General features: G+C 45.9%; 1 protein-coding gene across 6 annotated transcripts in view; it reads left to right on the top strand.

Moving 5' to 3' along the window:
- The window catches only part of LOC144799803 (fatty acyl-CoA hydrolase precursor, medium chain-like), a 447,680-nt gene that overhangs the window by 373,988 nt on the left and 55,872 nt on the right, over positions 1-17,820 (top strand). For all 6 annotated transcript variants that reach the window (XR_013603879.1, XR_013603877.1, XR_013603878.1 and 3 more), the window contains exon 11: positions 9,917-10,064. Coding sequence is in view for 3 of the 6 variants with exons in the window: in XM_078671374.1 (XP_078527500.1) it covers positions 9,917-10,064 (148 nt within the window). In the remaining 3 variants the exon portion in view is untranslated. The remainder of the gene's footprint in view (positions 1-9,916; positions 10,065-17,820) is intronic.

The raw sequence follows: 17,820 nt of genomic DNA on the forward strand, positions 1-17,820 counted from the left end.
TAAGTGCTGAGGGAAAGAAATTTTTGAATATGGTTGAGGAGAGAAGAGCAATTTACAAAAGAAATGAATTAGTCAAGCAGACTAAGTCAAAATTCTGGCAAAAAGAGGATGAGAAATTAAATGGCAAAATGCTTGAAAATGTTGCAATTCACATAGATAAACCAATTAGTGGAAAGCTTTGCATTAGAAGAGATAATACACTTTTTGATAATTATTTTGTAGGTGCAAGTAACTGTGAAGATACTTATCAGATTTTGGGAGGTTGGGGATTCAAAGGTGGAAAAGATCCAATCTTCCCTGGGATTTATTTTGTTTGTGGTGACAAAGCCTACTACAACCTTCCAGACCATTGGTATGGAACTTGTTATGTGGGAATTGTTTTTCCTAAAGTGTTTCATGTTGATAGAAATTCAGACGGATTGTTTAAAATTCATAATTATGTAAATAGAGTCAAAAGAGAAACTTTTACAGAAGTTCTGGGAGATATTTTTCAAGCAGTAATACCTTTTGTTGGTATAACCCTAAACGCAGGGAGAATTAGAAAATTGTCCACAATTGTTGACAGATTGTCAACAGACACAGCTGATGGATTCCAATTAGTGAATGTCGAAGTAGTTGCAATCAGATCTATGGTGATTCAAGATCGCCTTGCTTTAGACATACTCCTAGCAAAAGAGGGAGGAGTCTGTGGCATTTTACATGTACAACATTGTTGCACATACATACCTGACGAAAGTAAGAATATAGAGATGTATATTAAAAACATTACACAAATGCATTCAGAGATAATTCCTTTAGAAGAAGATGATTTTACAGGGAAACTTTCAAAAAGATTCCAAGCTATTAAAAATTGGTTTCATGATATTGGTAGTTCAATTCTTGGTAAGATTTTGGCACCTTTGATTATAATAGTATTCATTTTTATTTTGATAAAAATAGGTTGTTTGTTGCATAAAAGAAAGAAGCAATTGAAAGAAAAGAAAAGAATCTATAAACTTAGAAAAGAAGAGGAAAGGGAGATTGAATTACAAGAGTTACATAGAGAGCGTTATGCTAATTCCAAAGATTATGCAGAAACAGATTTTTAGGATTACTGATACAAATGAATTTGAATACATTTCTCGGAAATTTAAATTACCAAAATTTTGGGTGTTGGTGTGGTGATTTGTTAATCACCAGATGAGGGAGTTGATGGAGCGAGATAGAAAACAAAATTTTGTTTAAACTCGCAAAGTCACATTTCCATAACATGAATAATAATATTAATAATTTGTAATGTATCGTGTTAATACAACCTAGATTAAACTTTACACATGGGGGGACTAACATGTGTGCTCATAAACGTGCATAAATGTTGCATCTTTTTGTTCGTGCAAAATAATAAAATAGTTTGTCGTTTTCGTTTTTGTCATTACTAACTGCTGCAAATCTAAAAGAGGCATGTGCTTATTTTGCTTTTCCTTGTCTATGTGATGTCATTTCTACTATTCTAGGTGCACATAAGTTTCATGGATTAATGAAGACTGGTAGATATAAACGCTGCTTTATTTGTTTGCATTTGCTAGGTAACATTAGACTAATCGGGAGGGTTAATTAATTAGTAAACCAAGGGTGGATACAGAATCAACATTATTTCTTACATTAATACTTTTCTTGTTTTTGTTTATTACTAGAAAGCATAAGTTGTCTACTTTTGGGCCTAGTTTACTCGAGTTTGCTAAAGCTGAATTTTACTTCTGCACAAGTCACGAGAAGCCCATTCTGAAAAAGTGTTCGTCAAAGCTGCATTCACTAAGCAAATCTGACATGCTGTCAACATTTTGTCGGACGTGGCCAAGGTCGGAAGTCAGTGATAAAAGACAATTTTGTCAACTCTAACTTGGCACCCGCGGAAATGAAATGAACACTGTGAGAACATTAATTTACAATTGTTGCAAACCAAGGAAGCTCCTGGTTGCATTCGGAAAAGACAATGGTCTTTAAGAAACGTGACCTAATGGAACTTTTGAAATGTGGGTGACATGTCACTTGTCACTCTCAACCAATGGGACTTCGAGGATTTTTGAAAACTTTCCTTCGCTTAGTTTAGCTAGCATAGAAAGGTATAAAAAGTCATACCCTTAGGGATGGGCTGGCTGCTGCTTTCTGACTTTCCGATGAGGGTGAAGTGCTGCTGGACTTTGCGTGGAGCACGTAAGAATCCTCAAAGAACTTTACTTTAATTTCCATTTATTTAGCTTAGCTAGGGACTTAGACTTTAGAAATGCTAAACTGCTAAATTCTTACTTAAACTTTAAATTTCTTACTAAAATGTATTTTTCTTATGAAGTTTTTCAAACATGCTTACTTTAATGCTAATAAAATTACAATAATAAATTTACAATTTGAAATACCATAATTTAGTAAATAAAATCTTACTTTTGACAAACAAGCTGGTCTTGGTTATTCAGAAGTGCAGGTTACTATTAGCTAGATCCCATCGCCAATGGTGGTCGTTTAAATGGTTAGGATTTATTCTAATGACAATATTCCTTCCGCAGATGTATAAAATTGTATATAGTTTGTAAATAATGTGTATATAGGTTTAATCTGACCACCTGATTCAGTAGGTCCAAAATATGTCATGTTTATAAATGGGTCCATAAGTTAGTGTAGAATTTTGTTTATAGGTTATGAAGTTGGGTAGCGTTGTTTATGATATATTTTCTATAGGCCGCTGGATCAGCAGCAACAGGTTAGGCGGGCACAAAGCAGGAACGATTCCACAGTAAAAGGGACATTTAGCTTACAGGCTCTAGGTACACTTGGGTACCATAGATTAGGGACATATATGTTAAACTTGAGTATGCTAATTAGGAGTGCAGTCAATTTTGACATGTTTTGGGGTCAGAGCACATGCAATCTGGTCTGTTTATTTGAGTCCCAGTGCACAGAGTCAAAAAAACAGCAGTGCAAAAACAGGGGGTGAGCGTGGAAAAATAACCATTTTTCTACATGTCATAGGTATTCTTTAGAAGATGGACATTAACTCTGAAAGCATGTCCCCTGAGGCTGGAAGAAGACAGGCAAAATGATGAATACATTATCCATTGACATTCTATCTCCACTCACTGGGTATCTATGTGACTGAGTGACATTCGTGAAACAACCATTAAGCCGTGGGTCACAAAAAAGAGCAAAATAGGCCATTTAACTGCCAGTACTGCCATTTCTGTCCAATATTTCATAGGGTTATCAGCCAATAGATGGAGGCGGTGTGACCCCCCTCCACCGGGGAGCAGTCTCTACAGATCTCCTTACCCGGACACAAAGGGAAATTAGGAGAGGACCATTCACCCCAGAAGGTTGCTCAACATAGGACCCTCAAAATGGAAATAATATTCTGGGCAGTGTTTGCCAACGTATCAACAACATTTTGACACCAAAAGATACCTCACTTGTGGCAGTGGGAGGGGTGAATTCTTTATTCCTGTGTCTTGTCTCTATGCAAATGAGGTCTGCAAGACAGTCCTTGATGGCTTTGAACCCCAACTTTCACCTAATGTCAGGTCACTTTATTTCACCATGGACACCACCCTTTCCTCTTATTATTATTATTATTATTTATTTTTGTAAAGCGCGTAGTCACCCTAAGGTATCCCAGCGCTAGGCACCCTATCTCTTTAGTTTGGGCCGGTACGAGGACGGATGAAGAAGGAAAGGGGGGAACCGAAGATCAGTGTTTAGAGTGGGCGTGAATCATTGGGGAAAAAGATAAGTTTTGAGCCGCTTCCTGAAGTGAAGGTACTGTGTTTCTAGTCTCAGGTCGCGGAGGAGCGAGTTCCAAAGGCGTGCCGTTTGGACTGAGAAACGTCTTCCACCTGCGCGGGTTTTCTTAAATCTGGGGGTGGTGATGAGATTTTCTGTGTCCGACCGGAGAGATCTCGTGGGTCTGTAGGGTGTGATGAACTTACTGAGAACGGGGGGGCCTTGCTTTTGTAGTAGTTTGTGGGCTAGGCACAAGGCCTTGAATTTGACCCGTTCCCTTATGGGGAGCCAGTGGAGGGATCTGAGGGCAGGTTTGGCGGAGGTTCTGGCATGGGTATTTGTGATAATCCGGGCCGCAGTATTCTGGAGTCTTTGAAGCTTGGTGAGGGTCGCTTCAGGGGCGCCTAGATAGATCACATTGCTGTAGTCAAGCCTTGAAAGTATCAAGCCTTGAATAAGCAATTTTTGGGAGTTGAAGGGCAGGAGGGGCAGGACTTTCCTCAGTGATTTAAGGAGACCGAAGCAGGTCCCGGCTACTTTGTTTGCCTGCACAGTAAATGAGAGGTCCGAGTCGATCCATACCCCTAGACTTTTTACCTCTTCTTTTGGGTCAGGGGGGGGCCCATACAGGCTGGCCAGATGTTCGGGGAGAGTGTGAGCCCTTTTGGACCGAGGAGCAAAACTTCGGTTTTTGTCCCATTTAATTTTAGGGCTGAGTTGTTCATCCAGAGATGGACCTGCGAAAGGCAGTTAAATAGGTCTGCTGATTGTTGTCTGGGGTGAGATAGAGACACCACTAGTTGTGTGTCGTCGGCGTAACTGATGACGCTCACTCCGAAAGGGGTGATAACCTCCTCCAATGTGGACATATAGATATTGAATAGAGTGGGGCTCAGGGAGGAGCCCTGAGGCACACCACATTGGAGGGGGATTTCGGAGGAGCGGGCGTTCTTTTCCCAGATCTGATAGGTCCATTGAGCTAAGAAGGAAGAGATCCAAGAAAGGGCTGAGCCTTCCACACCTACTCTCTTGAGTCTTTTGATGAGAAGTTGGTGGTTGACGGTGTCGAAAGCCGCGCTAAGGTCGAGGAGGATCACTGCCACTGATCCTCCCCCGTCCAGTAGTGTTCTGGCTTCCTCAACCGCGGCCAGGAGGGCGATGTCAGTGCCCTGCCCTGGACGAAAGCCCGTCTGGGACTTTTTTAGTTTGTTGTTACTCTCCAAAAACTGGGAGAGTTTCCTGTTAACCAACTTTTCAGCAATCTTGCTTATTCCTGGGAGTAGGGAAATGGGCCTGTAGTTGGCCAAATTTTCAGGGTCGAGGGAAGGTTTCTTCAGTAGGGCTTTTACGACGGCCTTCTTCCAACTCGGGGGTACAACTCCCTGTTGGAGTGAGGCATTGATCAGATGTGTCAGGCGGGGGGTGATCGTGGGAGCTACTTCCTTGAGAATCCGGAGAGGGGCGGGGTCCCTGGGAGATCCACTCTTTATGGAAATCAGCGTGTTTCCTACCTCTTCAGTTGTAACTTGTCCCCAAGAGGAGAGACAAGTAGGTATTGAGGGGTATGGGAGATCGTTTTCATCACACGGATTCGAAAGGGGGATTGAATCGAGGATTGTTTGGATTTTATCATGGAAGAAATTAGCCAATTGTTGGCATTTTTCCTGATCAGCTTTGGGATCTGTGGGGTGTTTTGGTCCCTGTTCTTGGGTTTTTAAGAGCTCTTTAAGGATGGCGTATGATTCCTTACTAGAGCATCCCGCTTTCTCTATTCTTTCCTGGAAAAAGGCGCTTTTGGTTTTTCGAATAGCGGTTTTGTAGGTTAGAAGGGAGGTCGAGTAGCTATCTTTGTCACTCTTCGATTTATTTTTTCTCCAAGAGCGTTCTGTTCTCTTACACTCTTGGCGCAGGGCTTTTAGTTCTAAAGTGTACCATGGAGCCGATGGTATTCTTTTGGGATGTTTAAAGGTCGCCGTTTTAGGAAGAAGTATATCTAAAGAACAGGTAATCCACTCCTCAAACTGTTTGTCAGCCGTAATAAGATCGGTGGAGAGCTCGGGGGTGGATTCTGCAAGGACGGCGGCCCATTCCCCAGGTGTAAGTTTATGCCACCGTCTGTCGGTTACCTGGATTTTAGTGGTTGGGGGAATCATGGTGGAAATTTCCCAGAAGATAGGGACCAAAAAATGGTCCGTCCATGGGAGGGACACGGGTGGTTTAGTGGTGATAGTTGTTACATTTGTAAGGATGGGATCCAATAGGTGTCCCTTCTCATGGGTGGGTTTGTTATTGACCAATCGGATATCGAGTGACATTAGGTCTAGCCGAAGGTCAGAGGCTGTCCGGTCCGTAGGGTCCAAGAAGTGGAGATTTAGGTCACCTAACATGAGGAAGTTGGAGGTAGCAGATGCTAGTTGTGACACTGACTCAACGACGGCGTTGATGAAATTGCCGGGAGCACCTGGGGGGGCGATAGATTAGAAGTCCTGACAGGGAGTGGGCTGGGGAGGTTTGGATGGAGAATTGACAACTTTCGCAGTCCTCAATGTAGGCATTAGAGGTTCTACAGGTGAAGTGGTCTCTGAAGATTATGGCTACCCCCCTCCCCTCCCTTTTGGTCTGTGTAAGGCTTGGCAGAGGTACCCTGTGGGGAGGGCCGAGACGATGTCTGGGTCGGAGCTATCTGATAGCCATGTCTCCGTTAAAAACAGTAGGTCAAGATCCAGATCTTGGATTAGCAGGTTAGTTTCGAGAGCATGTTTGGCGAGGGAGCGGCAGTTAAGGAGTCCAAGTTTCAGTTCGGATTTAGTTGAGCTCAGGGGGGTCGGATTGCAGTGCGCGCAGTTGGAGAAGGGTTTGCCCTCAATGTGCGTGTGGTAGCAAGTAAGATCTATCTTGGGTTGGAGTGCGCGGAGCGCATCTCCAGTGTATACCACACGGTCATGAGGGCTGTTAGGCAGAGTCCTTAGGCCTAGGTCCGTCTGGGCCCGGACGGGCCCAGACGGGCTTGCCTTTGGCGCGCCCGCTGCGCCCGTCCGCTGCGCTCCCTGAACTGACACATTATTTATGCGCGAAAAGGGAGAGTGATCGAAGTGGGCGTGGCCACCCGGAGGGGGCGTGTCCCAGTCTCCTCGCGGCCGGTGATGGCGAGAGGGTCCTGTGCCAGACAGCGTTCAGATCCGCTGTTCCCAGTGACACAGGTAGGTGCAGGGGGAGGGGCGCAAAGTGAGTTTAAAATACACAAATTCAAACAATTTTAAAAGCAAAATTCAGTTTTTAAGTACAAGCGTCGCTCCCGGCTTTCCGCCTCAGGAGATTAGGGCAAAGTGCAGCTCTAGTGATCAGAGCGCGCTTTTAAGTGATTTTAGGTCGAAGTGGGCGTGGCCACCCGGAGGGGGCGTGTCCCAGTCTCCTCGCGGCCGGTGATGGCGGCGTGCGAGAGGGTCCTGTGCCAGACAGCGTTCAGATCCGCTGTTCCCAGTGACACAGGTAAGTGCAGGGGGAGGGGCGCAAAGTGAGTTTAAAATACACAAATTCAAACAATTTTAAAAGCAAAATTCAGTTTTTAAGTACAAGCGTCGCTCCCGGCTTTCCGCCTCAGGAGATTAGGGCAAAGTGCAGCTCTAGTGATCAGAGCGCGCTTTTAAGTGATTTTAGGTTGAAGTGGGCGTGGCCACCCGGAGGGGGCATGTCCCAGTCTCCTCGCGGCCGGTGATGGCGGCGTGCGAGAGGGTCCTGTGCCAGACAGCGTTCAGATCCGCTGTTCCCAGTGACACAGGTAAGTGCAGGGGGAGGGGCACAAAGTGAGTTTAAAATACACAAATTCAAACAATTTTAAAAGCAAAATTCAGTTTTTAAGTACAAGCGTCGCTCCCGGCTTTCCGCCTCAGGAGATTAGGGCAAAGTGCAGCTCTAGTGATCAGAGCGCGCTTTCAAGTGATTTTAGGTCGAAGTGGGCGTGGCCACCCGGAGGGGGCGTGTCCCAGTCTCCTCGCGGCCGGTGATGGCGGCGTGCGAGAGGGTCCTGTGCCAGACAGCGTCAAGATCCGCTGTTCCCAGTGACACAGGTAAGTGCAGGGGGAGGGGCGCAAAGGGAGTTTAAAATACACAAATTCAAACAATTTTAAAAGCAAAATTCAGTTTTTAAGTACAAGCGTCGCTCCCGGCTTTCCGCCTCAGGAGATTAGGGCAAAGTGCAGCTCTAGTGATCAGAGCGCGCTTTTAAGTGATTTTAGGTCGAAGTGGGTGTGGCCACCCGGAGGGGGCGTGTCCCAGTCTCCTCGCGGCCGGTGATGGCGGCGTGCGAGAGGGTCCTGTGCCAGACAGCGTTCAGATCCGCTGTTCCCAGTGACACAGGTAAGTGCAGGGGGAGGGGCGCAAAGTGAGTTTAAAATACACAAATTCAAACAATTTTAAAAGCAAAATTCAGTTTTTAAGTACAAGCGTCGCTCCCGGCTTTCCGCCTCAGGAGATTAGGGCAAAGTGCAGCTCTAGTGATCAGAGCGCGCTTTTAAGTGATTTTAGGTCGAAGTGGGCGTGGCCACCCGGAGGGGGCGTGTCCCAGTCTCCTCGCGGCCGGTGATGGCGGCGTGCGAGAGGGTCCTGTGCCAGACAGCGTTCAGATCCGCTGTTCCCAGTGACACAGGTAAGTGCAGGGGGAGGGGCGCAAAGTGAGTTTAAAATACACAAATTCAAACAATTTTAAAAGCAAAATTCAGTTTTTAAGTTCAAGCGTCGCTCCCGGCTTTCCGCCTCAGGAGATTAGGGCAAAGTGCAGCTCTAGTGATCAGAGCGCGCTTTTAAGTGATTTTAGGTCGAAGTGGGCGTGGCCACCCGGAGGGGGCGTGTCCCAGTCTCCTCGCGGCCGGTGATGGCGGCGTGCGAGAGGGTCCTGTGCCAGACAGCGTTCAGATCCGCTGTTCCCAGTGACACAGGTAAGTGCAGGGGGAGGGGCGCAAAGTGAGTTTAAAATACACAAATTCAAACAATTTTAAAAGCAAAATTCAGTTTTTAAGTACAAGCGTCGCTCCCGGCTTTCCGCCTCAGGAGATTAGGGCAAAGTGCAGCTCTAGTGATCAGAGCGTGCTTTTAAGTGATTTTAGGTCGAAGTGGGCGTGGCCACCCGGAGGGGGCGTGTCCCAGTCTCCTCGCGGCCGGTGATGGCGGCGTGCGAGAGGGTCCTGTGCCAGACAGCGTTCAGATCCGCTGTTCCCAGTGACACAGGTAAGGGCAGGGGGAGGGGCGCAAAGTGAGTTTAAAATACACAAATTCAAACAATTTTAAAAGCAAAATTCAGTTTTTAAGTACAAGCGTCGCTCCCGGCTTTCCGCCTCAGGAGATTAGGGCAAAGTCCTATGGAGCACAATGCCCAAAAAAACCAAAAACAGAGAGCATGGTCGCAACTCTTGTAAAGAATGTCAAACTGTTTATTCTTGAAGAAAGTGATTCAAAGCTTCTGTTCAAGCCTTCATACTAGATTATCATAATGCCCCACTCCATGGCCTACCACTCTCATCACTGGCACCCATTAATCACACACTACATACCACAGCACATCTCATCCAAGGTCCTTAAGAAAAATAATCATATCATGGCTATCGTGATGGAACTCCATTGAGTCCATTTACTAGCCCACACAAACATCGAAGCCAGCTGCATCATTTACAGCTCTATCACGACCAGCACCCCCGCTTATCTTTCAGACAAGCTCTCAGCACAGCTGTAAGCAGGACACCGTCAGATTGCATACCAAGAATTATTAAAAAAGAAAAAAATTGACAGCACTCCTTTTCCATCTCTGCACCAAATGCCTGGAACAACATGCTCATGTCCATCAGGACCACCCAAATGCTGCTCCAATTTAGGAAAGATTTGTAGACACACGTCTTTAAATTTCACTATATCACAATGCTTTTCTAGACAAATCGAAAAATATTTAACGAATGATCAATGCAAAAACAACATTTTGCTCCAGTCGGATTGTCCAAAAGTCAATGAAAAATCCCAATATATTTATAATATAATCTGGAAATGATGAAGCAAAATTGAACCTGCACTTGCCAAATGTATTCAATCTAGCTTACGTTTTTATATCACTGCCTTTACTCTTTTTGACAAGAGCACCAAACATAGCCATATAAATTCACTGACACTCTCTTTTACCTCGCAGGGTATTGCACCTGAATATCAACATTTAGTTCTTGAGGAATACATAGGAGATACAGATGACCCCTTAGAAATACGAAACCGCTTTCTTGAAGGCATTGGAGATATGATATTTGTTGTCCCATCAGTGAAAGCTGCCAAACTCCACAGAGGTAAGATTCAAAGCCCTTTTTTAGCACTACGTCTTTTGTCATGTAACAATGGCTCGGGTCTAGCAGCAGGCCTTAACATTTTCTCATATGTTTGTAACTTGCAGCACCCTATGAGTTACTTTACACTGGATCTGTAGCATTAAAGTTTCATCTACTGAAGACTTTCATTTTTGTTGGTTTCTCTCAAATAATTTTTCTTGTGGCCAGGATTCAGCGCTAACGCAGTGTACAATTGATTGTTTTAACACATATTTTAAAATTTGAATGATAGTTTCAGAATATTTTTAATTTGGTAGTCAAAGCATATTGTTTTTCAAAATGTTAACATATTGAAATCCTTGCCTTGCTGTACCACGCAAAGTGAGAACTGGTAGCAGTTAGTTAATACTCAGTCCATGATGGAGTTTTGGGATGACTTGTGTCTTACCTAGTTGAAAAGCTGGAGCAGCACTATTTTACCATCTTAGTCACTGCTAAATGGTTGCTTGTCAAATGAACTTTCAAGGCAGGTGCTGCTTTTGCCAGGAAATATGCAAAAAGAACAACTGATGGACAGAATGCAGAACAATAACATGCATTAACCCCAGTACAGAGATCTGGGCCTAAATCCATCGTTTTTTACTCACCATGCCATTCCAGTTTGGACACAGCCATACGCAAATCAGTCTTGACCCTGCGCCCAATGAGAACAGTCCAGCCCGAACTGCCAGGCCAGGTCCTCCCTGGACTGGAAACAAGCATCCTAGGACCGGTTTCGGTCTTTCAGCCCTCATCAGCCAGGATAGCTTGACTCCAGTGGCATGGAGAGCACGGGACTCACGTCTGAGAATACCCGTCCCACTCTGGGTGACAAATTCAAAAAGAACAATTGATGGACAGAATACAGAACAATGTCATACATTCACCCCAGTACAGAGATCTGGGTCTAAATCCATCGTTTTTTTGCTCACCATGCCATTCCAGTTTGGACCCAGCCATATGCAGATAAGTCTTGACCCTGCACCCAATGGGAACAGTCCAGCCCAAACTGCCAGGCCAGGTCCTCCCTGGGCTATAAACAAGCATCCGTAGACCGGTTTTGGGCTTTCAGTCCTCATCAGCCGGGATAGCTTGACTCCAGTGGCATGGAGAGCACGGGACTCACGTCTGAGCATACCCATCCCACTCGGGGTGACACATGCAAAAAGAAAAATTGATGGACAGAATGCAGAACAATGTCATACATTCACCCCAGCACAGAGATCTGAGCCTAAATCCATCATTTTATTGCTCACCATGCCATTCCACTTTGGACCCAGCCAAATGCAAATCAGTCTTGACCCTGCGCCCAATGGGAACAGTCCAGCCCGAACTGCGAGGCCAGGTCCTCCCTGGACTGGAAACAAGCATCATAGGACCGGTTTCGACTTTTAGCCCTCATCAGCCAGGATAGCTTGACTCCAGTGGCATGGGGAGCACAGGACTCACATCTGAGCATACCCATCCCACTCGGGTGACAAATGCAAAAAGAACAATTGATGGACAGAATGCAGAACAATGTCATACATTCACCCTAGTACAGAGATCTGGACCTAAATCCATCATTTGTTTGCTCACCATGCCATTCCAGTTTGGACCCAGCCATATGCAAATCGGTCTTGACCCTGCACCCGAACTGCCAGGCCTGGTCCTCCCTGGACTGGAAACAAGCATTCTAGGACCAGTTGCGGGCTTTCAGCTCTCATCAGGCAGTATAGCTTGACTCCAGTGGCATGGAGAGCACAGGACTCACGTCTGAGCATACCCGTCCCACTCGGGGTGACAAATGCAAAAAGAACAACTGATGGACACAATGCAGAACAATGTCATACATCCACCCCAGTACTGAGACCTAGGCCTAAATCCATTGTTTTTTGCTCACCATGCCATTCCAGTTTGGACCCAGCCATATGCAAATCAGTCTTGACCCTGCGCCCAATGGGAACGGTCCAACCCGAACTGCCAGGCCAGGTCCTCCCTGGACTGGAAACAGGCATCCTAGGACTGGTTTCGGTAATTCAGCCCTCATCAGCCAGGATAGCTTGACTCCAGTGGCATGGAGAACACGGGACTCACGTCTGAGCATACCCTTCCCACTCGGGGTGACAAATGCAAAAAGAACAATTGATGGACCGAATGCAGAACAATGTCATACATTCACCCCAGCACAGAGATCTGGCCCTAAAGTCATCGTTTATTTGCTCACCATGCCATTCCAGTTTGGACCCAGCCATATGCAATTCAGTCTGGACCCTGCGCCCAATGGGAACAGTTCAGCCCGAACTGCCAGGCCAGGTTCTCTCTGGACTGGAAACATGCATCCTAGGATCGGTTTTTGGCTTTCAGCCCTCATCAGCCAGGATAGCTTGACTCCAGTGGCATGGAGAGCACGGGACTCACGTCTGAGCATACGCGTCCCACTCGGGGTGACAAATGCAAAAAGAACAATTTCTGGACAGAATGCAGAACAATGTCATACATTCACCCCAGTACAGCGATCTGGGCCTAAATCCATCGGTTTTTTGCTCACCCTGCCATTCCAGTTAGAATACAGCCATATGCAAATCAGTCTTGACTCTGTGCCCAATGGGAACAGTCCAGCCTCAACTGCCAGGCCAGGTCCTCCTTTGACTGGAAACAAGCATACTAGAACCGGTTTCGGGCTTTCAGCCCTCATCAGCCAGGATAACTTGACTCCAGTGGCATGGAGAGCACGGGACTCACGTCTGAGCATACCCGTCCCACAGGGGGTGACAATTGTAAAAAGAACAATTGATAGACACAATGCAGAACAATGTCATACATTCACCCCAGTACAGAGATCTGGACCTAAATCGATTGTTTTTTGATCACCATGCCTTTTCAGTTTGGACTCAGCCATTTGCAAATCAGTCTTGATGCTGCGCCCAATGGGAACAGTCCAGCCCGAACTGCCAGGCCAGGTCCTCCCTGGACTGGAAACAAGCATCTTAGAACCGGTTTTGGGCCTTCAGCCCTCATCCACCAGGATAGCTTGACTCCATTGGCATGGAGAGCACGGGACTCATGTCTGAGCATACCCGTCCCACTCGGGGTGACAAATGCAAAAAGAACAATTGATGGGCACAATGCAGAACAATGTCATACATTCACCCCAATACAGAGATCAGGGCTTAAATCCATCGTTTTTTTTGCTCACCATGCCATTCCAGTTTGGACCCAGCATATGAAAATCAGTCGTGACCCTGCGCCCAATGGGAAATGTAGCAGTATGTCTAAAGTAAACAGCAGAAAATAAGAGGAAATCATAACATCACACTTAAAACACAGGGCTGGACTGGCCATAGCGGGTACCGGGCAATCCCCAGGTGGTCAGCAAGGGTTGGGCCAGTTTTGTGCCCCTAGGGGCCATTTTTGTTTCAGGGCCGTTTTTGCAGCATAGCTGCAAAATCGGCCCTGTAACAAATTCGGCCGAAAAACGGCCCTAGCAAAGAGCTTTGCCAGGGCCGATTTTGGTTCCCAGTTCGGCCCTGTTAAAACATAACGGCACATCACAACAAAACAGTCAAAATGGAATGCAACACAATAACAGCACTACTACAGAACAAAATCATGTTGAAATAATTCTGCACAAAAATGCATACAAAGAACAGTAAGTCTTAATAAAAATATGATGAATTATGTACTCCAAGAAATGATTCTTCACATTTATTGATGCATCATAAAGAAAATAATTTCATCTAACAATAAAAAACACAGTAAGGTGAACAAATGTGCTCAGTGCTCACGCAGAATGTGATGCACATATGTACTGTTCAGAAAAATATGTGTATCGCAATTTCCATAAAGTTGCGGCCCATATAGTACAAATTAATTATAATAAAGTGAAAACCGCCTTCCTAAGTCAAAGAGGATTACTTTAGAAGCCATCCCAGTGTCAGTGGATGATCATCCAGCTACTGTAGAAGTGCTTTTCTCCTCAGCAGACATCATCAAGCTCTTGAAGTCATCAGCAAAGCGAAGAAAATGTGCTGTGATGATTTGAGGATGACTTGAAAATGAGTACCTAATAACTTCACAAAATAGGATTGTTCATGAGGGGTACAGGTCTTGAAAATGACTGTCTAATTACCTATCTAATGAGAGGGTTCCTTATGACTTGAAGATGACTTAAAAATGAAGATCTGATTACTTCATAAGCATAAAAGATTAAATAGTTTGTGACCATTTGAGGAAGAGTTTTCACAACTCCAAGGACATATTCACAATATTCTTTTAATTTATGTTAGAAAAGCTGATCAGATGGATTATTTTAGAACAATTTGCTTATTACTTAACAATGAAAACCAGTTAGGTATTACTTGAGTTAGTATTACGAATGCCATGGTAAAAGGAGTACTGGGAATTTGCCATAAATTAGTTTTATCTACTAGCACGTTGGCCCTTTCTATACAGCAAAACATAAACAAGTCGCTGGTATGTTTTTTTTTCTGAGAAAGGGAGCAACCCTTGAGAGCAGGCTGTTCCTCCTAAAAGAGCTGATAATCTTTAATTAGTTTTCCTCTACTTATTTTATCCGTGGTGGAGGTTTGGATGCTGAACCTTTAAAAAGTGGTAGTAGGGACTTGTGGACTGTGCAGCAACAAATGGGTGCCCATACAGGTAAATGTGAAAATGTCTGCAGCACCAGTGAATTGCAATTGCCTCTTTTTTAATTTGAGAGTATCTCTGCTCAGTGGGGTCAGAGCTTAGCTGGTATAAGCGATGTGGGCCCACTCCCCGCCCTGGTGTTTCTGGGACAAGACAGCTCATAGACCTGTGGGGCTGGCATTTACCGACAGCTTGGTGTTGTTTTTGGGATTGAATTAGGCGAATACAGTATCAGCAGACAAGGCTTGTTTGGTGTACTGTTCAGGACCTTTCTGCCAGGGAGCTGATGACTTGGTTATGTTCCGTACCGGACCCTGTGAGATGTGTCAAGTGGTGCATTACACTTCCACATTATGTCCCATGCCTAGGAAGTTCTTCACTCCGGAGACGGTGGAGAGAGTAGGTGTATTCTGAATGTCATGAACTTTGGCAGGGTCAGTGGTGGTTCCCTTTATAGAAAAGTGGTATCCAATAAAGCATTTTTCCTCTTTCAGAAATGTGCCCTTTTTTTCTTGTACAGAGTGAGGCCGCATGTTTGCAGTTGATGCAGTTGAAGATGTTCCTTCAAGGTGTGGGCACGGACCAGAATGTCATCACTGACATTCAGGATGCCAGTTAGACCTGCCAGCACTCCTCCGATAATGTGCTGAAATACATCAGCTGCACTGGAGATGCCAAAGTTGAGCGATTTATCCATGGTGAGTGGAGAATAAGGTTACATGCCAGGATTCAGGAGATAAGAGGATCAAGTGGTATCATGATCGTGGATCCATTTTGAAGAACCACCGGGAGCTCGACAGCTCCCCCACAATGTCATCCACAGTAGATTTTATGTGGTGCTCTCTTTTTATAGCGGTATTCTGGATCCTCATGTCGACACATATGCGCACCTCCCCTGGCAGTTTTGGCTTGAAGGCGACAATGATGACCAACACCTAGGGCGTTGGACCTTCTACCTTCTCAATGGTGTCTGCTTCTTCCAACTTCAGCAGTTCAGCCGCCACTTTAGGTTGAAGGTGGACAGCTACACATCAGTGTTGCAATACCACTGATTGCACCATTTGGTCAATATGGAGGTGTGGCAATTTGTCTTTGAGACACCCAATGTCTAAAAAGAGCTGCTCAAACTTGTCCAGAAAGAGTCAAGGGGCACTGTCATAGACCCCAAACGCGAACTGGACCAGCTGTAGCCATTCCACTGTGTGGCAGCTAAGGAATATATCTACTCCTTCCTCTGTGATGTAGACTTTGTTTTCGTGGCTTGCCCCTGGTGGCTGATAGTGGTGGTGAAAATGCCTGCTATTTGGAGGCACATGAAATTGCTATAAGGATATACCTTAATGGTGGTAGGGTGCAGTGCCGGTGGTGAGGCCATCCCTTCGTGCAGCAACAGAGGTAGGGTTTTGATGGAGGCCCGTGTCGTTAAGCGTTACTAAGGATTGTCCATCGACCATGACTTGGCACCAGGGGGCACAGCGGTTGTGACCTGGGTTCTGTCCCACAATGTGAATGATATGGATGGTACCATCAGATTCGTCATCCTTCATGTAGTCGTCCTCCGCTAGTATGGACTCTGTGGCCACACAGTTGGCTGTCTTTTTCCTGGGCCCTTTTCTTGCAGGTGTGGACTGACAGACCTTGGCATAGTGAGTCATTTTGCGCACACTGAGCACTTTTGCACTTTTGCTGGGCAGTCTCCCTCATGTGGGGTGGGGCCTCCACACCACCTGCATGGCTTTGCAGCTTGCGGCGTCTTGAGGTGCCTTTTAATATTTTCAAAGCGATACAAAAGGGGATGATGGTACCATCAGATTCGTCATCATTCATGTAGTCGTCCTCCGCTAGTATGGACTCTGTGGCCACTCAGTTGGCTGTCTTTTTCCTGGGCCCTTTTCTTGCAGGTGTGGACTGACAGACCTTGGCATAGTGAGTCATTTTGCGCACACTGAGCACTTTTGCACTTTTGCTGGGCAGTCTCCCTCATGTGGGGTGGCGCCTCCACACCACCTGCATGGCTTTGCAGCATGCGGCGTCTTGAGGTGCCTTTTAATATTTTCAGGCGAAGAGGTCGCACCTACTTAGTTGGCAGGTTCGGCCTTGATGGCTTGCTGGAATGTGGCCTCCATATGGGCGTCTCACGATTTCGATCTTCCCATGGTGAGAATGCTATCTTTCGTCATGCGGGGCACCTATAAGATGTGTTCCAGCCATTCTGCTGATACGAACCTCCAGATTAATTGAGCCCTGATGTCATCCTGCTCGTCAGGCAGGGTGCAGGTGATTGCCAGCTAACAGAGTCTGGTATAGAATTCATCCAACAATGACTCTTTGGTGTATGCCAGGCTTGCCTGAGCAGGATAACTCGTAATCAGGATTGGCTAGAGGTGCAAAATGAGAGGTGAGAGCTGCCTTCACTTGCAAGGAGGGCCAGTCTCATGTACTGTTTTGGCTAGTTTGTGGATAGTGACACCCCCGGGATGAAGGAGCATGGGTCGCTGTCTGTCTACCTTGAGTTCAAAGTCTGCAAAGTATGTTTCAAGATGGTTCCCACATGTTTCCCACTTGGTGGCTTGAGAGGATGGCCAGAGACAATGAAAGGTCTGATGGTGGGTATGGACGCAATGTGTGCAGGTGTTAGGAGGCTGTCCTAGTGGCGTCTGTGGCAGATGTGGAGAGAGAGAGGGAGATGGGGCATGGTAGTTATATAGGCCCTTAGCTGGTCGTTTCCATTTATATTGGTTGCGCCCAGTGGCAACCCAGGCCGGAAGGAGTTTCTTATCACGGCTTTCCCAGGGCAGGAGATGGATGTCGTGCTTCCTGTTGCCTTCTTAGTGGTGTTGACATTGGCCTTGTGCAACGGAGTTTGGGGGTGTGGGCTGGCGAATCATGGTGCCAGAGTAACGTCTGCTGGCTATGTAGGGTGCGCTTGTGGACTGCAACCCTGATTGTGGTAAGGGGGCAGGCATATTAATGCTTTCTTTGATTTAGCAGGCACCGTTCACTGGTGGGTGGTGGTTGCTCCTTTCATGAGCTGCGGTGGGGCAGTGGCGTAGGCCAGGGCTAGTCTCTGAGTCCTCAATTGCCCCAAAAATTGTTTTAACCCAGCACA

Source organism: Lissotriton helveticus, chromosome 12 (genome assembly GCF_964261635.1).
Source record: "Lissotriton helveticus chromosome 12, aLisHel1.1, whole genome shotgun sequence".
Taxonomy (NCBI): Eukaryota; Metazoa; Chordata; class Amphibia; order Caudata; family Salamandridae; genus Lissotriton; species Lissotriton helveticus.